The sequence below is a fragment of the Amblyomma americanum genome, chromosome 4, assembly GCF_052857255.1.
Source record: "Amblyomma americanum isolate KBUSLIRL-KWMA chromosome 4, ASM5285725v1, whole genome shotgun sequence".
Lineage (NCBI taxonomy): Eukaryota > Metazoa > Arthropoda > Arachnida > Ixodida > Ixodidae > Amblyomma > Amblyomma americanum.
In genome coordinates, this window is record NC_135500.1 from 129,826,189 (window position 1) to 129,851,264 (window position 25,076).

At 46.1% G+C, this 25,076-nt stretch overlaps 1 protein-coding gene across 1 annotated transcript; it reads right to left on the bottom strand.

The window, feature by feature from the left end:
* Positions 1 to 5,109: 5,109 nt before the first annotated feature.
* On the bottom strand, positions 5,110 to 25,066 carry LOC144128357 (glutamine amidotransferase-like class 1 domain-containing protein 1). The gene is made up of 7 exons (XM_077661702.1): positions 24,433 to 25,066; positions 23,777 to 23,853; positions 22,179 to 22,284; positions 20,089 to 20,196; positions 17,096 to 17,190; positions 10,723 to 10,816; positions 5,110 to 6,437 (listed from the first exon to the last, which is right to left on the bottom strand). The coding sequence occupies exons 1-7, from the start codon at positions 24,485 to 24,487 to the stop codon at positions 6,292 to 6,294; spliced, it is 681 nt and encodes a 226-aa protein (XP_077517828.1). The 5' UTR covers positions 24,488 to 25,066; the 3' UTR covers positions 5,110 to 6,291.
* Between the last annotated feature and the right edge of the window lie 10 nt (positions 25,067 to 25,076).

Below are 25,076 nucleotides of genomic sequence, written 5' to 3' on the forward strand. Positions count from 1 at the left end.
GTGGCATAACAATAAGTTTGACCATTACGTCATACATGATGCAGAAGGACCAAACTAAAACCGACGGGCCCCCTTTTGGCCATACAGTGTAATAAAGAATGCACACAGAAAAGAAATATTGTGAGAGCTGATTACCCAGCACTACGAAACATTTACCACTGAAAATCAAACAATGAAGTATATATTAAATAAAAGCTGCAACAAAGTAAAGCTTTGATTTTAGCGACCCCGCTCGAGTTAGGTTTCACATTTGTGTCAGATGCGAAAGGTGAGAGCTGCTGGGATGATTCGTTCAACTCGAAATTTTTGCAGACCTGGCGCAAAAGTGCGCAGCTCTAGTGTTCCTGTATATGCGTACAGGAATAATACACTGTTCCGGATGTCTGCCCCAACCGATGACGCGCACGTGTAAAAATAATAATTGGTTTTTGGGGAAAGGAAATGGCGCAGTATCTGTCTCATATGTTGGCGGACACCTGAACCGCGCCGTAAGGGAAGGGATAAAGGAAGGAGTGAAAGAATAAAGGAAGGAAGAGGTGCCATAGTGGAGGGCCCCGGAACAATTTCGACCACCTGGGAATCTTTAACGCGCACTAACATCGCACAGCACACGGGCGCCTTAGCGTTTTGCCTCCATAAAAACGCAGCCGCCGCGGTCTGGTTCGAACCCGGGAACTCCACGTGTAGAAATGAAAATTGCTTTTTGGGAAAGGGAATGGCGCAGTATCTGTTTCACATATATCGGCGGACACCTGAACCGCGCCGTAAGGGAAGAGATAAAGGAGGGAGTGAAGGAAGAAAGAGGTGTCGTAGTGGAGGGCTCCAGAAAAATTTCGACCACCTGGAGGTCTTTAACGTGCACTGACAGTGTACAGCACATGGGAGCCTTGGCGTTTCGCCTCCATCGAAACGCAGCCGTGCTGTCGAGGTCGAACCCGGGAACCGACCCGGATCAGTAGCCGAGCGCCCTAACCACTGAGCCACCGCGTCGGGATTCTGTTTGAAAACACAGAGGCGCACAACCGTGGGAAGCGTCGGAGCGATTGAGCGCAGACGCGACACCCAGACCCATTTGAATGGTTGGTTATTAGAAAGGCGTGTTTCTCGGTGGACACCTCAACTGCACCACGAGAAAAGGGATAAAGGAGGGACTGAGAGAAGGGAGAAAGAGGTGCCGTAGCGGAGGGCTCAGGAGTAACTTCGACCTCCTGGGGACGCACTGACGTCGCAGAGCACACGGGCGCCTTTTGCAATTCGCCTCCATCGAAACGAGGCCACCGCGGTCGGGGTTCGAACCCGGGCACTCCAGATCAGTAGCCGAGGACGCCCAGACCCGCCGCCAAAGAGCGAGAGATCGAAAGGCGACGCTTTCCTTATTGCTGCCGGTTGCTACGGCGCGGCCAGGTTTGCACAGCCGTGTTCAGTGCCAGCGCGCATACCGGCGCCATCTCTGGGCTGTCTGTTCCGCGAAAAAAATAAAGAAGTGCATAGAAAGTTATTTCCTCAGAACTCTTGCCCCGGCTTATATCGGCCCCGGACTAGATTCGTTGATCTGTTTTTCACCGCCACAACTTGCCTTCGTGGCTTCCGTTAACGCGATACAGATCTAAGCTTTTTCCGGCCGTGTCCATTATCCGAGTAGTTTTCTTCCTGTGATTGCGTTGGCGCACGCATACATTTCTGCCACCTGCCGCGGTGGCGCGAAGGGTCCGAAGGGTGCGTTCGGCTAGACCCAAAAGAAGCTTGCGTGCCACATGGCCCCTTCCACGGTGCCCGGGCGGGAGCGGAGGCGCCGGTCTGCCACGGCCTGTCGTTGCCCGTCACACAACCAGGCGAACTGACGATGACCCGATCCACAGGACACAGCTTTCAAAACACACGGCTCACCACATATTTGCCTATGACTGCTAAACAATTTATAATTGCTTTCTGGTTGCCTACGTGGACGCCAGGCCGATGTTCGCCGCTGCATCCCAGTTACCCTAAATATCGCCACGCGGCACGAATCGGGTCTGCGTTTGACAGGTACACCTTTCATATACATCAGTAAGCTTTGGTTTGGTACATCAGTAAAGCTAGTTGGTTGTACATACTGAAACTGGGGAGAGCTATAATCAAGACAAGGGGACAACACCACATCTCGCTCGTGTCTTGTGGTGTTCTTATGTGGTGTTGTCCCCTTGTCTTGATGATAGCACTCCCCAGTTTCAGTACTTTCGTATACAAGCTAGTTTCCAGATAGCAACGAAATTTTGCATAAGTTCTCTGTTTTGTTAGAACTGCAACATGTTCTTAATGCTACTTTTGCTAAAGTAATGCTGAAAGACCACTGCCCAGATCCACAAACTGTGATAGGCCACAACTTCAATCAGCATTTTTGCAAGGAGCAAAGGGTAATAAGCTCAACTAATACATGCAATTTGCACATTCGTCTTCAAAAGGATGCCATGGCCCCAAGCTTATACATCCAGCTATGAAGGGTAACATGCTATGTAAGGCAGGCATCATCAAAGGTATTTAATTGCGAATTTCTGCTGGTTGAGAAACATTACTACTACACAAACCTGTCGAAACGTTTTGAGCCACAATGCTTGAAATTGTTGTCACTGTTTTGTCATGATACGAGTATTGTTGTAGAGAAGAGATAATTCAGCATTGGCACTGAATGTTAAAGCAATGTTTACCGCACAACATTAGCATTCATTTTTAAAGAATCATAGACACCTAATTTTGGTTGCTTGTATTCTTCTTTAAATGATGTGTTAGACATCAAAATATATGGCTGACCACGTGGTATTTGCCTACGACAACTAAACAATTTATAATTGAACTTCTTGATGCTGTTTGTTGCAGTTTCATTAACCGAACGAAGGCTGCGACCAGAGGCATGAAAACTGCAACATAACCACTGCTATGTCATTCCAGCTCTTCAAGCAGGCTGGTCTGAGTGTTGTAGTGAATTAAAACTACAGTCAGTGATTGTATTGCAGTTCTCTTTGAGCGCCACATGACCTAAACACTCCCAGTGCGTCACAGCCATCACTCGGCTGACAAAACCAAAACCAAACAGCATCAAAAATAAATTCACATATAAAATATCTAGCAGTTGTAGGCGAATACCACACTGTGAACTATGTATTATGCTTAACAAATCATTTGAAAGAAGAAAAAACAAGCAAAAATTAAGTGTCTATGGTCATTTACCAACATAACGTTCAAGCGTAATCTAAAAACTGCAACTTATGCAACAATTCTATAACAATATTTTAATACTTGGTGTTACTAGAGTTGTGCTTTATAATACTCACTTCTTCCATCCCCTTCATGTCACTCTTATCTGCACAACCATCATGCGGTCGTGTTCTAGTGAACTCAGTTGCAAAAACTTCAAATCACTGCAACAAAACTACCGCTACATTCATTTCTGTAGGCATATTAAGCGTCCTTCCATCCCCTTTTTTTTACTTTGAAAACAAGGACCACATGGATGTGCTTCACACGTTAAAAATCAACTCTTACCAAGTGTGTCCCCTCCTTCCTTACATGCTTAAATACGCAAGTGATGCACTGAATGTTTTAACGTGATAACGTTAAGGGCCCAGTGTAGCAGAAAAGCCATTATGTTTGATTGTGAGCAACAGATCCATTAAAAATCCCCACCTGAGCAACCTAGTGGGCCACCTAGGCCATGTGACCTTATGACATCACAACCTGCCCACCGGGTTGTGAGCAAACTGACCATCATGGCAGATGGCAGTTAAATTTATAACTGGTTGCTAGAGGTTGCACAAGCCCCACCGGTGTCAGCAACTGCCATTGCAGGGCAGTGGTGCATCGCCTAACTACTGCACCACTGCGCCAGGACTGGTATGAGGACTCCTATGGACCTATGAACATCAGTGTGTCCACAGAGGAGGAGAGAGGGTATACCCCCCCCCCATCAAATCAGCTAAGGGGGGTGTCAAGTCTACCTTACACCTTTACTCAGCTGGACCTGTCCCGTCATTGTTTAAAATGCAGTGTTATGGGCATGCAGGTTTTTTGACGATACTGGCGGCCAAGGACCCGTAATGTTGTGTTCGAAGAACTGACCTGTAATGTTGCGTTCAAAGAACTGTTTACTTGACGGGTCACTTTGAAGCAATCTTTCCAGGTCCTTTTTTTGCCGCTAACAAAATACATGTGCGTCATATATTTTCGTGTAGATAAAATAGAAATTACATTGTAGGTGCTTTTTATGATGATGCCCCAGAGGTGCAATGCCTGCTTTCCTCTTCCGATGCAAGAACTACTGCTCAGTAATACTTTACAATTCCATCACATTGAAATAAATGTTTTTTTAACATTCCTCATCTTTGCATTGAGTTCTGGCCATAGGGGCATCAGTGGGAGGGGTCTGGGGGGACAGTGCTGTAGTGAAACTTGGCTCCCCCTAATGCAGAACCCTGCGCATGCATATACCTATGAATGTGGAGAACGACCAGTTCCGCATTTTTGGGCATCAAGAAATTAGCACAATCCCATCATACCCTTAAGGTGGAGCTGAAGTGTCCCCTCCAGCTTAAATTTTAAATTCAATAAAGTAGCTCCAATAAGGTACTTTGCTTTGGTTCTTGCTAGCTCGCAGTGTACAGATCAGTGCCATTTGCATCATAATGCATGTTTCCTTTGTTCATCTTCTTGTCTTCTTTACAGAAATTTTTTTTGGGAGGGGCCAGAGGCAGTTGTATAGGGTGTAGCCCGGGGGGGGGGGGGGGGGGGGGGGGGGGGGGGGGGGGGGGGGGGGGCCTTCGGGCTCCCCTTGGGTATGTCCCTACTTCTTTATGACCTGCCTTGCCAACTGGACAATACTGTGAAAGTAAAGAAATTGCTAAGTCTTAGTAAAGAGGAATCAAACTAATAATTCAAATTTTCAGTTAGTTTCTGGATGTGAAAGGCTCAAAAGGACCTACCATTAATAGGAATAAAAGCAATAAGTACAGTATTCGACCATTGTAGCTAGCATCACTGAACCTTTGCCGTGGCTGACTGGTCTCCACTACAGAAGCAGAGAGCAACAGCATGACATTAAGAATACAATTATTGACAAAGAAACCAGGTCACTCCCACCACAGTTTTTAAACATTTAATACATTCTTGTTATTTATGCACGAGATGCACTTCCAACAGCATTTCACTTCAATGGCGACAGCCAACTCCCCGAGTGGCTGCACTTAATATATGCTTGTCGATTCACAGTCTCAGTAAGCAACATGATTTCCACGTCCGTTCAGTTGGTCTGCGTGCCTCCTTCACGAAAACCAATGAAAACCAGACAGAATTCCGCCCGTGTAGGTAAACACTTGATTTGTCATACCACTTGAAACTTTGTTGGCTCTTCACATGAAACAGTCAGCACAAGCACCTAAGACATGCGACACCCTTCTCTTTAATTCTCTCCTTTGATTTGCCTGCACACAAAGCAAGCGCCTGCTCCAGGGCTAGAGAGAGAGGGCAGGGAACGAGGAAGCTGCTGCAGCAAATGAGTGTAATGCCTGCACAAAAAGAAGTCAGCACGCACGTGGAAGGGATGGAGCGGTAAAAAAATATATTAGTGCACTTTGCATGTACAAATAGAGGGCAGCATAAGGCTATGGGAGAAGGTCTAAGAGGCACAGAGAATGAGAGGAGGCAGACATAAGTAGAAAGGAAGCACTTACTTCAGGCATGGAAAGACAGGGGTGACAGGAGGCCAATGAAGCTTTCCTGCAACTACCAAGGAAGAAGAGCGGTTGAATGGTTTTGCCCACCCTCGCTAGACATAAGCATCAATGAAGCACGCAATTATTGAATCCCTCCCAACAGTCTATTCTTGCATTACATGCAGCCCTTTACTTACTCTGTATTATAATATTCATTCGTGATACTCGGGAAATAGAAATAAGACACTCTAAAACGTTGATTATTCAGCACACCGGGGTGCTCGCAAATGAGCCTTGCTTATTGTTCATCACCGTTCCACCTCTGGCTTTTGCACAGTAAACACAATTATACACATATTCTATTGAGTGGATAACCTGCTGCCTCACATCTCTCACCTTAAAGCTGTCAGTCAGCATTAGGCAACAAGACCAAGGTCTGCCCAGAGGCAGTGCAATCATCCCGACCATGTCTCGCAGCCTGGCTAGCGCTAATGGGGCAACCCACGCTTCCTTCCAGGCAACTGCACAGAGCTCACGGGATAAGACCGCCTTCAGCAAGAGAGGGAAAGGGAGAGAGGTGTTTAGGCTGTTAAGATAGGCGCAGGGGGCTTCATTGATGGCGCTCCTTGCGCGTGGCCCCCTGCTTCTGGTTGCAGAGCAGCACCAGGTTCTGCACAGCAGTCAGGGTGGACTGCTCGTTCTGGCCGGTCACGAGGTGCCGGTCCACCACGACGTGTACTTCGTCCGGGTCGCTCGCTGCAAAATGTCACAAGTGTTGCACGGTCAGGGCAAACTTGCTTGCCTCCAAAAGAACCAAAGCTGGAAAGGACTCAAAAGACTCCAAAGCTCTGAGGTCCAGCAGGCAAGCAGTTTTTGTTTGAAACGTGGCTCTCTTGCACCACACATCTATTATCTGTTATATTTAACACAAACTCAGCTCTGTGTAAACTAAGAATACAGCGACTGCTCACTGCGTTCCTAAATTCCCCCTGATATCAGGAGACTCATATGCTCTATTTACAGTCGAACGCCGAAATAACGAAACTGCCGGCAAAGGAAAGCTTTTTCGTTCTCGCGAGAATTTCGCTGTCGCGAAAATGAACAAATAAGCACACTCATTACTTTCCAGAACCAAAATTTAATGCAAAAGTCGCTTATTTTGCTCTGCTTCACATTGCTGTGCAGGAGCTTCACAACTCCGGCTTCGCAACTTGATAAGATATGCATAGCTTTGTCGTCGTCGTGGAAAATCCAGATAACATCAAAAACGTTGAGCACATCACGCGAGCTTACTTCCCTTCCTTGTGCTTGGTTTTCGCCATCCTCGTCGTTACTCTCCTCATTTCCTTTGTGCACACTATCGACAATAGCGTCGTCGCTGAATTCCTCGTGCACGATCAAGTCTGCGTCCGCACACAAAAAGTCATCCAGTTCAACAGCGTCTGGCACCATTGCATCGACACCGTGAGGCGCGTCCCATCCATCCGTTAGTGGCTGCAGATCGTCACCGCTTGCAGGAACACTCGTTCCCGGTTCTGCCAAGGCGTGCTTGCTGACCAGCCACGAAACCGACGTGCCTGAAGCAGTTCTGGACAAGGGTGGCCGAAGTAGCAATCCATGCCCCACCAAGCATCTCCAGCGCCATGAAAAGATCAATTTTCGTCGGTCACTTCATTTTGATGTTTAACAACATCTGCCGGATGAGTCTTCCCCGGTACGCAGACTTGACACTCTTAATAACTCCTTGGTCAAGAGGTTGAATAACAGATGTGCAATTCGGAGGAAAAAAAATCAAGCGGACGCTCGTCAGGACAACGTCTTCAATGTGGTGGGCACTGCTGTTATCCAAAAAAAAAGGCAGACTGATCTGCCCTGCTTCCACATATCCACATCAAAGGCTTCCAGCCAGCTGGAAATTTTGCACGCGTCATCCAAGCTTTCTGGTTAGAACTTAGCAGTGTACGCGACCGGAAGCCTTCGGTTACATTTAAAGCACCATGGAGTCTTGTTCGGGTCGATCATGCGGAGGGGACTCTTGTCGGATCCGTCCATGTTTGAGCACAAAAGAATTGTCACTCGCTTTTTTCTCAGCTTGCCGCCATGGCAGTTTTGTCCCTTCAGGTCGAGCGTTTTCGATGGCAACATTTCATAGAAAAAGCAGATTCATCCGCATTATAAATTTCAGCGGGCTCGTATTCGTCCATTATGGTTTCGTAACTTTCCTGCATCCAGGACGATGCTGCTTCAGCGTTGACGCTCGCAGACTCCCCCAACAACACCTTGGCGATGATGCAGTGCTGTGCTTTAAATCGGCTTAGCCCTCCGGCGCTCGCCTTGAAGTTGTTGTGCCCCAGAATGCACGCGAAGTCAATCGCCTTCTGCTGCAGAAGGCTTCCAGACAAAGGCATCTTGTTCACTCTCTTGTCGAGGAACCACTGGAATACGGCTTTGTCGACTCCTTCGTAGACTGGCGTTGCCACCGTCCTGTACTGCGCGCGCGCGCGCCTTTCTGAAGTACCGCCATGATGCTGTTCTTGGATTTCAGAATCATAGAAAGTGAGCAGCACAGGATACTGAATTCCTCCGCAATGTCCGATGTCTTTCCGTCTTTTGCAGCTTCGGCGATGATTGTAGACTTTTCTTGCAGCGTCAAAAACTTGCACTTTTTAACAGGAGGCAGCATATTTCCGGCAGGCCAAGAAAAAAAAAAAAACACAGTGGACACAAGCAAGTCACGGGCGGATTCGGCGTGCACGAGGCGTGGTAGCGAAACGAAAAAGAAGGGTTCGTTGTTCTGCCTAGATGCTTCCCCAGTTGGCTGGCAGTGTCGTCACGTGAAACGTCACGTGCGTGCATAGTCACCAACAGATGGGCTAGCAAAAAGCCGCTTTCAGTAAACAAGAAAAAATCTCGTTGCTATCATCATTACCGAACCGACAGAAAGTAAACAGCAATGGCCGTGTCAGTGCTTGTTCGCAGAAATGAATGGCCCAGACTTGTTGGATGAGTGTGCTGCTGCAGTTTCGCCACTTCTCTGTTCCCAACTGGCTGATGTGCTGAAAAATGTTGCAGATCACTACCTTAAAATTTCGTCAATGCGGGACTGCTTTTTAGAAACTCTTCACTATTGAGAGGGGGCAAATGCACTGAACTCTATGAAAGTTCGCCGGGGGCGCCAGAATTTTTCGTTGCCGCGAGGATTTCGTTCTTGGGGGCTTTTGTTATTGAGGGGTTCAACTGCACCAGCCATTACCTCAATGTAGGCAAACATGCGGCAGAGAAGGAAGTGAAGCACACCTGCGCTTCACAATTACAAATGGACAGAGTACATTTGGTGAGGTTAATGATGGCCGCGTGCAAGAAACAAACATGTGGCACAGAGAAATAGTTAGGTTGCGTGGGAGATGCACTATTCTTGAATTGGCCTGAACTGAAGTCAGGAAGAATACAAGTACAAAATCATCACGAAAGCTTCCTACTCTGTGTAGTCAATGCCTTCTGCAAATTCTCAAAGGTCATTCCCCTTACAATTTCTAGACATCAGCAGAATAAAAAAAAGTGTTAAAAGTGCTTCATGACCCTTTTTGAATAGTGTCAATGCAAATGAAGCTACTACACAAAAATGAAATGGTGGTTAGTATGAAACAAAGCTACATGGTCTGAGCCTTAACATCAGACTTAATCCTGAGGCTCAGCAGCCACGGTGTTCAGCAGCTGAGGATGAGGTCACCATTTATTGGCTGTGGTCACTGCTCTTCGAAGAGGATAGACAGAAAAATAGTCAAGTACAGAGATTTCGGCGCACGTCAAAGGACCTGTGCTTCTTTTGCATTATGTCTCACGGTCTGAAGTGTTCCCCCGAGACTGAAATATCCACAAAACAATAACCTGTAACATCACAGGAAGTTTCTTTTTGAACAACATCTGAGATTATCAAGAGTTTTCCAATAATGTGTGCGCTGTTCTCTAATAGTGCGAGAGAAAACATGTAGCCTGTATGAATACAACAAAAATGGCAACAAAAGCATAGAAGTGCAGAAATGGTGTAACACCATCATATGTGAATGGTCCTGGAGTTTAATCTCATCATCATCATCAGCCTGACTATGCCCACTGCAGGGCAAAGGCCTCTCCCACGTCTCTCCAATTAACCCTGTCCTCCACCAGCACCAAATCCTCACAAACATCTTAATCTCATCCGCCCACCTAACTTTCTGCCACCCCCTGCTATGCTTGCCTTCTCTTGGAATCCACTCCGTTACCCATAAGGACCAGCAGTTATCTTGCCTTCGTATTACACGCCCTGCCCAAGCCCATTTCTTCCTCTTGATTTTGACTAGGACGTCTAACACGCGTTTGTTGCTTTTTAATGGAAACCAGGGTGTTAGTGCTGTGTGCTCAGCTTTTCCACAGCATGAATGGATCGGTAAGGTGCCACCCAGTCACTGAGATCAAACCATTGCCCTACTTTGTAGAAATTCAGCTTCAGAAAGGCTGAAATTCAAGAAACGCCTTTGTGATATCACTATCAACACCAGGCAGCATGCAAATGTGGACTGGAAGTCAGGCTGTGTACAAATCGCAAACAAGAAGCCGACGTGTACAGCTGCCCTCAAGGAACTCATGCTTTGTGGTAAGGTCACCAGGAGCCAGTACAATCAGAACTACTCATGTCAAACCTTGCCTCCTCCCTCAACCCGAGGTCCCCTACCCCGAACCCCAAGGTGTTTGAAACGCGAAAAAATTCAATGAAAGCTATACTTGGGGGAAACAAACGAAAGAAAATTGTTATGTTAAGGAATTAGCACAAGTGCTGTTCTGGCATATGTTATCACAGCAACAGCCAGTGCCACGGGTAAGGCTGCAACAGCGACTATGCGCAAAAGCTACCCACCTGGTTCCCTACAAAGGAATGCTTGAAAGAAGATGAGCTCATCACAGCAGCTGTCTCAGTGAGCCCAGCAAGAAGCAAAGTTTGTGGCGAGAGCATGCCCATCCATGTGTACAGCAGTGAATCGAGGCAGTCAAGGTTGCTACTCACAGCTGTACAATGCTCCTCGATCCTTGATGACATCCTCGGGGATGACAGGAAGGTTGGCAAAGTCAGGGCTGCGGGCAAGCTCGAACACGGACACCTGCATGCAAGAGTGCGCACATCGAAGTTGCAGCCAACTGCATCTGACAAGGGTACCGTAACTGAAGCATGCTATTAGCACAAATACAAGCCCCTGTTCCATTTTTTCCTTTCTCTTCAAAAATTTGACTCCCCAAACTAGGAAAGGGGGTGAGACAGTTGCGATGGAGAGGTACACAGATCTCGGCGACACTTTCGGCATCGACCCTCACGATTCTGCGCATCACTGGCACAAGCATATGTTAGTGCATTTTTTAGCAACAGCTGGACTATGTCAAAGGACCACATACAAGCAGCTAAACACTGATGTGGCAGAAAAATGCAGTGCCATCAAGAAAAAGGCAGAAAGATGTAACTGTCCACACCCTTGATGTATGGCACCTGCTTTCGTGTGATGTTACAACCAATGATAACAAGGAGAGAATGTGTTGATACAATTTCATTCTTAATTTTTTTTAACCCAAAGATTGTTGACATGCAGAGACTAAGCCAAAAACTTCAACATCATGATAGGTGCCTATATATGAGAGTTTTCTCAATTTTTGCTCAGATAGTGTTATCAAATGACAGCATGCCTAGAAACATGGCGCACTAAAATTTTAAATGGCACACTATGTAGTGCAATAACATGCAAAATTAATCGCTTGAAGATACCTGCTTTCTGCAACAGGTGTTCTTGCATTGGCTCAATTTTCAGAGCACTTTTTACAGTGAGCCACACCTAGCTGTTTTCAGTTAGTTTTACATAGCGCATTTACTCACGTAATATGCACACTTATTTCTTTAAATTAAGGCTTCAAAAAGGGGGTGCGCAAATTACGCAAAACTTTTCTGAACGCATCCTAAAAAGCTCTACAAAGGTCATAACGTACAATGTATACAGTATATTGACGCCTATACACAGGCCTAGCATCTCGCACCCCTGGGTGGGCAAAAAAAAAAAAAAAAAAACCGTTGACTCCAAGTTCCCCTCAGGACGGCATGAGGGCGTGTGCACAGCTCATAGCAATAAACGCGCAAGGATACAATCGTGAAGCCAGCAGTGGGAGGCAAAGGAGATAACGAGAGATAAAACGGGGCCCTCACGTGCGGCTCGGCTAATTAGACGCAAACCGAACGAACAGCAAACGGTTCAATAGTTTCGGATTCGGACCTGCGGGCAACTGCTTGTCCGGGAAAGCGAGCTCTCTCGCCAAATCGCACATTTCGCAACCGCACACGGCGACGCCGGTCTTCCCAAACCATCCCTTGGCGCGCCCGCGTACATGCTGATGGTCCGGCGCAGCAGAGAGTGCGAAATATGCGAGCTGGTACATCTCGCGTCTACCGTCCGAAGCGGACGTGGCGACGCTATCTGGCCCTGCACCATTAAGACCAGTGCTGTAACGCTGCAGAAGTTTGCAGTTCGGCTTCCATCTGACTGTGTAAGCGCCAAGCCAACTAGAAGGTGCACTCTGCACTTTCGCGCCTTTTGGCCATGTCAGATGGCTGCGCTACGCGCGGGCCGGCGCCAGGGAGCCTTGCCTTCCATACCCGCACCCGCAAGGGCGCTTTCCTGCACTTTCGCACGATAGCGCGGGGAAGCTCTCCTGCGGGGTACGTTTTCTTGGGAGGATGTGTTTTTTCAAACCCCCCCCCCCTTCTAGCTTGCCTCAAGGGTGGCTCGTGGGTGCTCCGCTAGTACCATAGCAAGGAGTTGTTGTGGATCACGGTCGCTGCGAAAGTTCAACTTAACCCAAGGACTCGCCAAACATTTCATCTTACATAGATTATTTTTATACTGAGTCTATGGGAAGCAAAACAAATGTTCATATTGTTCGTCTAGAACCAAATGTTCATCTTGTTCGTCTCACCCCGAGAAATCATATTAACCGAGTTCGTCATAAAATGGCCATTTTAATAAAAATATTCGATTTCTTTGCTTTTTCGTAATGCTCTGGTCTTCATTAGAGTGAACTGCTGGGCTAGCTGATTCATAACACACAGATTGCGGAACCGGCGAAACTGACGCAGGACAAGACAAAGAGGCACACACACAACACTGGACGTACATCAGTTGTAAGTCCAGTGTTGTGTGTGTGCCTCTTTGTCTTGTCCTGCGTCAGTATCTCTGGTTCCACTATCTGGTCTTCATCTAACTCGTGACGAAAAATTATGGCAAACATGCAGTAAAAATTAATAAAAAGATGCTTTTTCGATGCCTGGTGGTAGTGTGAGCGGACCGCCCCTCTGACAGTTCCGGCGCATCGCCAATTCCGCAGGTTTCCAATGGCAGCACCACAATCTTAGTACCGCCATGAAGAGGAGTGGTCAGGACTCAGATGATCAGAGCTTTCGTTGGTTACAATGCGCATTTCTCTGACAAAAACCAAATGCATATGAGGCAATAAGCAAGGCAAACGAGGCATTAAACTTTGAAGTTTGATTTTCTCACACTTCACTTTTCGTGCAGTTGCTGTAACTCATTCCCATGGCATTTCATAGGTACTGGCAGAAGAATGATTATGGTTGTTCCACATGACTTCTAAGACATCCAAGAGCGCAATAACGCTCTTAGTTTCTGTAACGTGGCTGTAATAATTTTTGAAATTGATTTTTCTAAAAATGTAAGTATGCAAAATTACCTAGCATTAAAAAAAAATAAACTAATAGCTTTAATGCACACAAAAGACCTTTTCAGACATGCTGACATCCAAAACTTGTGCACTTTCTCATTAATTATTTAATGCCACAAGAATGACTCTATAAGGATGTTATTTGTAATAACTATACCAGATAACATAAAATTAAATACACTTCCGAAATCAGCATATAAAGTCACGTATTTGTTCTGTGCCATATTTCGCTACATTTCATGCATAAGTGACAAAAATAGTTTTAATTGCCGTATTCCCATGTCTCAATGTTATCTTCCTCTCTTTTTCGTCATCCCCTTTTAACGGGAGTTCACCATATATTTTTTTAGTGTTGACCCTCAGTAGGTGAAGCAGGCCTAACTAAGCACAATAACCTACGTCTTCTTCAAATCCAAACCACACCTTCCAGTATCTGGCAATTCAACCACCACTGATAGTTTGTAAAACTGACAAGGCTTCTTCAGCTGTTAATTCGAAAAAGTTTCATGAATAGTAACAAGCTCATTTACACAGAACTATGCCATCAACGTGAACCTGATGCACGATTTTACCTAAGCTTAGTGCCAAAAAATTTCAAGCCCTGCTTGAAATGCGCGCCATTTACCTAGCCCACTCTCATTGGCAGTCACTTTCCCAGACAAACAGCTGCAAGAGCAAACTCTTCGTAACCTCTGGAGCATGTTGCGCCAGAATCCGAAACTACTGAACCCTTGGCTGTCCAGTTTTCCACTTGTCAGCCAGGCTACACACGAGCGTGCTGTTTTATCGCCTTTTATTTGCATTGTTAGCTTTACTTTATTGCTAGCTGACTGTTAGCTTTGGGACTCTATTGTTGGGCATTTATTATTTTGAGCTGTAGAAGTGTGGTCATGCTATTCAGTGGGGAACTACAAAACAAAGTGTGCAGTGGTGGGACGGGGTGGGGTGGCGGGGTATGTGTCTACTTATATGTGAAGTCAACCTTTTTTTTTTTTGCCCAGCAAGAGTTGAGAGTTGGCGGTCGACTTATATTGTGGCAATATATGGTATATTTTGCACATTATTACCATTGTAGACGAGTTCTTTAGGACGTGGTTGTGAAATCTCCGCATAATTCACGCACCCCCTTTTGAAGCTTTAACTAAAAAAAAAGTGCATATTACGCGAGTAAATACGAATTATGTAATGGGTGACCAGTATTTTTTTTACTGTACTTGCATTAATTAGGTGACAACAATTGGTCAGTGTCTTAGCTATTGCATCTAATGCTCAAGTGACAATTACAAAGTTAATTTAAATTCTGCTAAAACACGTCCTGTTAAAACACACAAAATACTTCAAATTTTTACTGACAGCCCTGCCCTACCAATCACTACCTATCCTGCATAGATTAGTCGGTGGAATGGTTGTTCCACAGCAGCACTAGCCACAGGTAAAATCCCAGAGCAGGGAAGTATTTGCTTTAATGCACGACAGTTTTTACAGCTTGTGCATCATACATTCGCAAAAAACCATCCCGATATAAAAACAACTGCTGTACATGTTATGGGAAATCAGTGTTTCACAATTAAAGGTTCTCAATGTATTCTTTCCAATCGCATGAGTTTTGTAGGTCTGCATAACAAATTTCAGGACTTTTAGAGGACTATGTCTCCCATGTATAGTCTGCGTTGTCCTAGTGTAGAGTGGTTGAGCAGTGGATACTGGGCAAGAAAAACTGAAATTAGAGAGCAGTCCCTCATTTCTGGGCAAAATGTTTGTATCTACCTTGCTTGCAGGTTTATCTGACACTATTTCTGCACAACTGCTGCTTCCAGAACCTAGCAGCTGCGACGAGTTCTGGCTTTATTTGCACGGCAATGCCCCGCCCATGCACTCTATACGAGGGTGATGCAGACTAGTATGTGACTGGATGCTCTGTTCTGAGCGATGCAAAACAACAAGGACTTTCCTTGGAGAACCCCAATGGCTTTCAGAAGACTGAAGCCGCCGTGGTGGCTCAGTGGTCATGGCGCTCGGCTGCTGATCCGAAAGACGCGGGCTTGATCCCAACTACGGCAGTCACATTTTGATGGAGGCGAAATTCTAGAGGCTCACGTACTATGTGATGTCGGTGAATGTTAAAGAACTGCAGGTGGTTGAAATTAGCCGGTGCCCTCCATTACGGCACCCCTCATAGCCCGAGGTGTTCTGGGACATTAAACCCCATAAGCCATGCAAAGCTGTAAGTCTCAACTGTAGATTCTTCGAGAGCCCACAAAGTCCTCCAACGAACCCAGTTTGAAAACCTTTGCTGTATTCTACCAGCTCTAACAGAGACATCAAAAAGGTGCTAAAATTTGGCCCTATAAATACTTTGCATATAAAACTGCACTGATGACACTGCAACTTCTAAACACCCTGTGTGCCACGAATATCGCACTCTTAACCCTGGTCTGGTGGAAAGAGGCCTCCCTTGCATCCTCTGCGGAGACCAGCACAGGGCTTTGCAATGGTGCTGGCTCTGAGCATGCCAGGCCGACAACCAGGCAGACCTCTCCTGTTCCATTAAAGTCCCTCCTCCAGCAGGTGCAGACTAGCAGCGCAGGCACATGCTGACTCTGCATGCAGCTACTGGCTCTTATCTCAGGGCAGGGCATTAGTATTTAGGCTGCCCAATCTAAACACTATGCCTAGGAACGCTGTAATTGCAGCACACTGTCATGCAGTATATTTCATGTTTCCCAGGCTTTCCCTTCCCCTTTTGATGAGCGAGAAAATTAAGTGCGTTCAGGTGGAAACACCTAAATCAGACAATAAAGAAAAAAAAAACACCTAAATCAGATGTTTTTCATGACCCTCCAGAAAAAAAAAAAAAAAACGAAAGCTAGCTGCAACAACATATAACATAGTAGCAATGAATGGGAAACTGGTTCACATGTCACAGAAGCAAAGGCAAAAATGTCGAAATGACCCCATGGTAGTCATGCAAACACACAAGGCACAATAATTATGATGGAGTTTTTAGATTGCTAGCAATGATGACTAACGATGATGACAAAAAAACAGCAACTTTCGTAGTACATAATGGGCTACAAGCACAAGTGCTAGACTGCTGGCAATTCAAGCCAGCCATAAGACAAATAGAGGCACACAGTGCCAACAGTAACAAGCAATAATGTTTCACAAGACAATAGCTGTTGCCTCAGTGCAGCAGGAACTCTGAAAGGAGCTTGAAAACAGCCCTTAAACAAAGACACCAGTTCACGTTTTGTGCAAATAATTAGAAAGCAGCAACCAGTACATCTAAACAAAGAAGCTATTCATAACATCACTCTTTACTTCAATGACCAATAGTAATGCGAAGAACTTTTCCAAGCTTTCCTTGTATACATGGTTGCAATCCAAATGTCTTTGAATAATGAATGAACAGAATAAAAGACCATCTGTAGACATCCAGCATAACGACTCAGGTTCAACAGTCAAACCTCCTGCAGCTGAATCTGCCGCTGGCCAAGAGCTGGAGCTTCATTACCTGTTAAAAAATTTCGAGCCTCCATGTGCTTACACGAAAAGTCCAGTGGCGCAACCAAATCTCCAAATAACGTCAGCTGCTAATGTTACCACTACGTCTGGTGGTGAAAAAAATAAAACAAGATAAACACAACACAGTCAACATTACTTACGGCAGTCAACGTGCATCGACGGAAGCTCCAAACGTCAGAGTCTTCCATTGCAGAGAAGAGACCAGCCACCCCCATACCAATGGCACAGATCGGCTCTGGGTGAAAAAAAAAATAATAATAATAATTTGCAGCAATACAGGTGGCACAGGAACGCACTTATCTGTAACCAAAGTATTTCTAAATACTATTTACTGCATAAACTAGCCACTGATAGAAAGCAAGAGAACTTAGGACGCAAATGCGCCGTAAGTCATGTTAGAACAAATTTTCAACCAGCCGTTCTGAAACCATATGACAAAGTAAATTGTTCCCAGAATAAGTATTCGCAACATTTGTAACTACTCGTTACCAACAGATAGTGGCAAGTGGCCTGACCATTAGGCAAATGGACTGTCCTGCAATAATCAAATTTAGTGAAGCAGTCATATCAATGGGCCAGAACTACAGTTTACCACAAACTTAAAAAGATCAGTTTTATATGCAGCACACGGATACAGTGTTACATACCTAGCAAGGCAATTTAGGTTGGCTTTTGTTTTCTGAGGTTTAACGTCCCAAAGCGACTCAGGCTATGAGGGACGCCGTAGTCAAGTGCCCCAGATAATTTCGGCCACCTGGGGTTCTTTATCGTACACTGCCATCACACAGTACACGAGCCTCTAGCACTTCGCCTCCATCGAAATGTGACCGCCGCAGCCGGGATCGAAAGAGCCCTTTTGATAAGCAGCCAAGCACCGTAACCAGTGAGCGTCTGTGGCGGTTTTCAAAGAAGTTTAAAACACCGCAACTGCACTGTTTTGCTATTGAAGAGGCTGTGCTAAATGTCCAATCTGCTGTCTCTGCCAAAACTAATCGAGCACCCGAGCCGGCGGTGGAGCGGGCTCACAGCCGAGTGGCGGCGCTGCGGTCTCCGGTGCCGGCTGTGAGTGTAAAGTGGCTGATGTTAGCCTGCACCCTCGCTCATTACGACAGCACTCCAAAGGCGCGAAATTGTTTGCCGCCCAAGCTGCCCGCTTACTTCTTATCATCCAAGGATGGGGAGCAAGGGCGGCGGGTTACATCCCCCACTTTAAACTCGCAGCCAGGGAGCAGGGCCCAGCGCCGCGAACTGCAGCACCGCCGCTCGGCCTCAAAGCCGCTCCCGCGATCATCATGGCTGCTCGGTTACTTTTGGCAAAGACACTGCATTGCATTTGTCAGAATCTGAACACTTTTTTTTAACAGTATGTGTGCAGAACTATACATGCTGCATGGTTCCAACGAAGCAAGGCCTCAAGCAAGAATATAAGAGGATAGCAAGTGCCCCCAACAATTTTAACAATGTAAGAACCATACCTTGGTCCCTGCCTTCCAATTTGTACAGGGTAAGGAGACTTGCTAGGGCCTTCAAATAAGTCAGCATCAATGAAAGAAACGCAACATCAGGATGGCATAAAATGTAAGCTTGGGCCAACCAGAACGCACTTTTCTATGTTCTTACACTGAGATTGTGTGCATAATATTTTGACGGAAAAGGCCATGCCTAAAACATGCCAAGTATGTGACAATCTACGTCACACTGTGCGCCTTCACAGTAGTGCACAAAAAGCATCCGCGTTTGGTGGTAGGTTATGTGCAGCTGAACATTCCAAAGCTACACTTGGGCTATAACGGACGCTAACGGGAGGGCTATCGGCTAATTTTCACCATCTGAGGTTCCTCAGCGCACAGTGATATCGCATAGCGCAGAGCCATTTCTGCACCTTGCCTCTATCAAAATGTGACTGCCACTACCAGGATTCACTCCGGTGACCTAGGGTTCAACAGCCGAATGCTAAAGCCAAGAAGCCACTACTGCAAGTTGCATATACCTTTCATTCTCGCCTAATAGCACCCAGGGGCATACCGTGGACATTGCAAAATACTGCAGTTAAACCCCGGATATATCCAACTGAAAGGGGATTACTAAATATAGTTTGATGCACTGATAATTCAGTATATAAACACCGCAATAGGTTGGCTAGTGTGTAACCTAGAAGCATAAATACAGTGTGTCCACACTATCTGTGCACATCCTGCAGTGACATGCCAGCCCCCAGCATACTGAAAGCATCCCGCTTGCTGGGTGTCGTCAGGCCTAGCACAAGCAATGAACAGAACATTGGAGCCACCCATCACCTATCATTACAGATTTAATTCTGTTATTGCTACATAAAATCGCAATAAAAATATCCTATTGAAATTAAGTTACAACTGATTTCCACAGTGCCTTCAAAATTGAAGCAGGTCATGTGAGAGCTATCAAAAGCCTTTGGTCAGCTAAGGCTTCTCTGTACGACAACTGGTGCATGGAATGTTGGCTTCCTCGTAAGACTGCGGTGTTGCTTTGAAAATAAGTACACCAGATCAAAGGTTACTCGTAAGCGCCCCGCATGCTTCCCTCGTCACGCAGTTTTATGTCTCCACATGGCTAGTGCTGTCAGCAGGTGCCCAAGGCTGCACTGCTGACAAGGTTCAGTGCATGAAAAGTGATTGCGGAAGGGCTGGTAGGAGAAGCACTACTTGAAAGGGTGTGGTGCAGCGTTTGATGCACAGAATGTTCTGCTGAATGGGAGGTTGAGAGATGCGGAGAGTAGTGCTATACTTCTGCTTGGGATTTCCAAGGGGATGTTTTGAGTGTTCAATATAAACAATGATTTGATATATCCAGGATCGACTGCACTTATTCGCATTATCGAACAAGAGTTCACAACACGCATATCTGCTTTCATTCAGTTCTAAACCGGGATGGCAGAGACCAACAGCTCACACGTGCAGCCAAGGATGACATGGCACAACAAAAATATGCACTGCTTCTCCTGCTGTTACAGCTTGCTTCTGTCTGTACCTGTGCAAAATTAAAAAATGCAAATAAAAACACATCTTACGGTCACCCCGCGTGATTTCAGGAGGCTGAAACCCGGCTTTGAATCGTGTTAGAGTGCGAACATTCACAATAGGGGCTGGGAACTCACTCTTCTCCTGTATGAAGTGCCTGAGAATTTGACCCAGGTCCTTGTTCTCGCACAGGTCATGGACTGCTCCAGGACAGTGTGGCAGGATCAGGCATGAGTACCGATTGGCTGTGCACAAAACAGAGCACCTTTCCATCAAGGAAAAAGCACTTGAGAGTAAGAATTCCGTGAATCAACCTGAGCGCGATGTGACGTTTGTGAACCTCTTAAGCCCAACATGAACTAAGCAGCCTTCTGGAGTGTAAGTAAGAAAAATGGCAAAAAGCAAATATTATACACTTCATTTCCCCACTCCTGTAATAAAGACCTTTTCAAGACAGGATTGCTCATACATGACAACATCACACATTGGTCATCAAGATGACATCTTTCGGCCGTGGAACCGCAGCAGCTATGCATCCATGTATGCAAGACTTTCCGCTGAGATTTACTGTGCTAAAAGGTGAAGCGACTGTCTCTCTCAGGGTGGACACCTGAGTCGTGCTGCAAGAGAAGAGGTGAAAAGAGGAAGAAAAAACACTCTGCACTGCAGGGCAGTCATCAAACATAGCGGACTAATTCGTTATGACTCAGACAGAAAGCAGCCACAGAAAGGAGCTATGATTAACTTTTTTGCAAGCTGACTGCCTTCCGACAGTATAAAAAAAAAAATTGGCTGTGGTTTAGCTCTGGTTAAACCTGGAGTGACGCGATAGCTACAGCTGGCCGAGTGGAACTCGCTCAGTCGAATTGCAAAGCCAGTCTTTCTCCGCTCCGTTTCACTGTGCGTTCTTTCTTCATCTTCGTCCCTGGACGTGGATTCGCTCCCCCCACCCCCCCCTCTCCACTCGGCTTCGCTGGCAGCTGCTCCACACCATGTGACCAACCTCGTGACCAGCCACGGCGGCCATGGGGTGGCCACGCTAAAGGCTCGAAATGCTAGTGTAATGTAGCTATCACTACAAAAAAAGGACTGAAATCAGTAACTGCATCTAGTGGTAAAGTGAAAGGCAGCCAAACAGAGTGGAGCGGCCATAACCAAGAAATGTCAACAATGCATTCTGCCACAGAATAGATGCACATTCCCGTGATTTTTCCCAACACCAAGGAAAACGAAAACCTTTCCACATCAATGGTGTGATTCAATACCTTGAATGGCTTGGCCACACAAGGTATTGCCACTCAGGCAAATGGGTTTTTCCCCACAACCTTCCTACGCATGGATTAGTATCAAGGCCCAAGCAGAGTCACCGCACAGCTGCCACAGGCATCCCTAGGGTGGTGCGAGCAGGGACTACTTTTCTCTAAGTGGGTGGGCAAGTTTGTTTTGTTATTTGTTTATTCCATGTTTTATTTACATACTAAACTTTATATTTCTAGTTTATATTTATTCTCATTTTGCACTCTTCAAAGCTGTATTGGTTAATGCATATAAAGCTGGAACTGAAATGGGCTGCGTTATAAAGACGTGCTGACTAGGAATGATCGACTGCACTGAAAAAGCTTGCATATATTATATTTTAATTCTGCTAATCATGCTCATGATCGGGGGTTAGACAATGACTTCTATTGGGACATGATTAGTTTATGTTACTCAGAAGAAATCCTTTACGACTGACTACAAAGCCAACCAGCTCAGCCCCACTGTGCTTCACATTAATAATGTCCCAGAATTGATGTCTGACCTCAGTGCAAGCAGTTGGAGACCAAGGGCAAGAGAGGGGGGGGCGCTGTTTCTTTTGCAGAAATGTTAGGGGGGAAACCCCCCCCCACTTGTTCCAGAGTCCCTGGGTGCAAGGGGTGCGGATTGCAATGGGTGCAGAGTAGGGGAGTGGGAGAGGAAGAACACAGAACGAGGACGAGGATGTGGTGCATGAAGTCTCCCTCACATGCCGTGCCACTGTACTGAGTGCTACTCACCCCAGTGATGCCACTGAATCCTGTTAATGCTCCGAAGTCATTAATGTACAACACAACAACTGAAGAACCCACCGCTTTGGCACTATTATATAACCTCATGCCATAAAGCAGGCATTCACTGAATGTTGAAGAATTCTGCACTGGTTACAAAAGCAGGGCACAAAAACAGAATAAACAAGTTTCATGCTTACGGTCAACTGTGTGAAGTCCAATAGGTATTGCAAAGACTTTCATCCGAAAGTCGTTCAGCCAACGTCTGCTTTGGTCATCTTGATTGACAAACTCCAAGGGCCGCCCCTGCAAAATAGGTTGAGCTGCTTTCAACAAAAACGCTGAAATTTTGTGACATGGGCAGGTAAATACTAGTGCAATGTTTTTCTTAGACCTCACACTACTACCTACCTACTCATTGCACAAAATGTGACAAGAGGACAGTAAGAGAAGCAAACAAAGCGTAAATGCATCATAGCAAAAAGAAAAATGTTTTGTCCCGGATATCAGTCTATGTAAAAAAAAGGAAGAAAAAAAGCCCTGCAAGGCACTGCTTCCTGCAGATAAAAGAACTAGAGTAGTTCTGAGTTAGAAGCAACAGCTGCACCGTATCAGATAACGTTGTGGACACTTGCGGATTACTCTGAACCAGGTGCAGTTATTCAGCTTGTGCTAAAGCATCAGGACACAAGCATCTTTGTAACTTAGTTTGCTGTCACAGTTCATCACAGATGGGTTCGTGCAGTCTAACATCCCAAAACTGTATATGAACTATGATAAACAACATTGTGGAGGGCTTCACATTAATTTCGACAACTTGTGGAGTTCTTCCCGCCTCTTGCAGTTGCTCAAAGAACGCAAGCAAACACATGCGACCTCAAACTCCAGCTGGCTAGGCAGGTTGGAGAATTTGTTTGTAATGGTCCTCACTCTTGTCACAATGTCATGAACAAGTGGGTGAGTTTTGTCATTTTTAGCATTTCCAGGAAGCTGCACTCAACATTTTTTTTTTTCAGGCCACTCTAAATGCTGCGACAAATTCTGATGATAATCAGGGGAGAGATGCATCTCCAGGGAACAAGAGATTGTTTTTGGTCATTGTTGTTTTCTTTAGATGAAAGGATATGGAGGGCCTACATAAGAGGCTTTAATCCATTCAGCACACCATTCATGGCAATTTGTTATCCTAATGATAAGGGTCATGATTATGAAGAAGGATACCATGCTCCACAACGATTCATTTTTGGTTAAATGGAACACACAGGTATGAATGCTACTCTTGAAGGAATGTAATGATGAAGATCATCAAGGTATATGCACCAAATACAGATATGCATTGATTGTGCATCTAAATGACCAAAGAGGAAGCCTCTGCCAATAAATTTGTACACAAAGCAAGGTATGCTTCCTTCATAAAACAGCAATGACAGGGAAGACATTGTTGTCACTTCGCATACGATTTTATCTACCAGTAAATGCAAGGACAAAACATACACATCTAGAAAAAAAAATACAATTAACTTCAAGCTAATACTTATTTATCTGCTGACACCCATCTCCGCAGGGGTTCGAAATGCGACATTCTTCTGCATTCGGACTGTGTCACATAAGGTTGAAGATGAAACGTGTGATTCGAAGCGCACAGCTGCACTATATCACTCCAGCGAATAACGCTCATATGGTTCACATCACCGAGATTATTTAACGAAAATCACCTCCCTAAATGACAACACATTTCTCATATGTGTCAAGCAGTGCTGCAACAGGCTGTTTATCAGCACCTTGCTCACAGACTCACCCCTGGCGTGGCTATTTGGACCGTGAACGTGCTGTGAAGAAGTGTGAACGTTTGTATGAACGACGGGGCAGAGTTTCCTGCGAAAACATGGTACACAAACACATACCGTCAACATGCACTGTCAAGCACTGTCAACAGCGGTGCAGATAACACGCATCCAAACTGCAAGACGTACGCCGCCGAACATTACTGGGATGATCTGTTACTATTGCAAGCAGTGAACCCAGTAGCTGGTTCTGTTCTCTTGATACGCAGCGAAGTTCGCGTGCATCACACGCGAAATGCGCGTTCCGCAGCGCCGATCCCAGCTATGCAGGCGCGCATCAGTAGGAAGTAGGACAAGGGGATCCGAGTTCAAGCGGAGTTCATTGCAGACGCCGAAAGCCCAAAGCGGCGCCTGTACTTACACTGGTCGTACCGCCCGCGGGAAACATCGAAGCGACGCAAATTTTTCGCAACCGTTTCAGATCGCAACACTGGCTGGCCTGGGTAGCGAAGGCAAAACGTAAGAAGTCGTCTGCGCTTTTAGGCCTAGGCAGGGAAGCTCACTCCCCCTCAACGCATCGTCGTCTGCCCCCCTCAAGTAGGCCGCGTACCCCCGTCCACGTCAGGGCGAGAAAAGCGGTCGGATCGCGGCCACAGTAGTCCGCACTCACCATCCTTGGAGCCGCTCAAGACGATGAGACAGCTTAAACGTGGTGCTGTGGACATGGTGCGGGCAAAGTCATAGTATTTTGCGGGTCAACACCAACATGCGCGCCGAAAAAACCGCAAAGCGCGGCTCCCTTGGCGGCGGGTTCAATGCACTCACAGGGTTGACGGCAGAGCCAACGGCGGCGGTGGCGCGAAAGTAGCCGCTGTCGAAACGAAGTAAAATACAATGCGAAAAAAAAAGCGCGAGATGATGCTTCCGTTCGGATTCTGTTTTGTCCCTTGGAAGGTCTATTTTGGAGGGTCTATGTTTTTACTTTTGATATCGCACTTTTATTTGCGCAGAAGATAAAGTGCACGTGCACTTCCTGCAATGCTCGCACGAAGCACCGGCACCGGTGGCGCCAATCGTAGCATTGACGCTTCCTCTGTCGTCTCGCTACTTTGCTTCACCGGCCACGGAGTGACAGCGCTTGAGCGTTAAAATTTTGCAGTTTCACTGAAAACCATTTTTTCGCATTGACTCATGCACCGGGCAAAGGCCATCGGTGCCTCCGCGTGAGCGCATGGCTGCTTCACTGGCAATGGCGGAACAAAACAACAAGCAGCTCGTAATAACGGCGTTGCTGTTGGAAAGACGTCGTTTCAT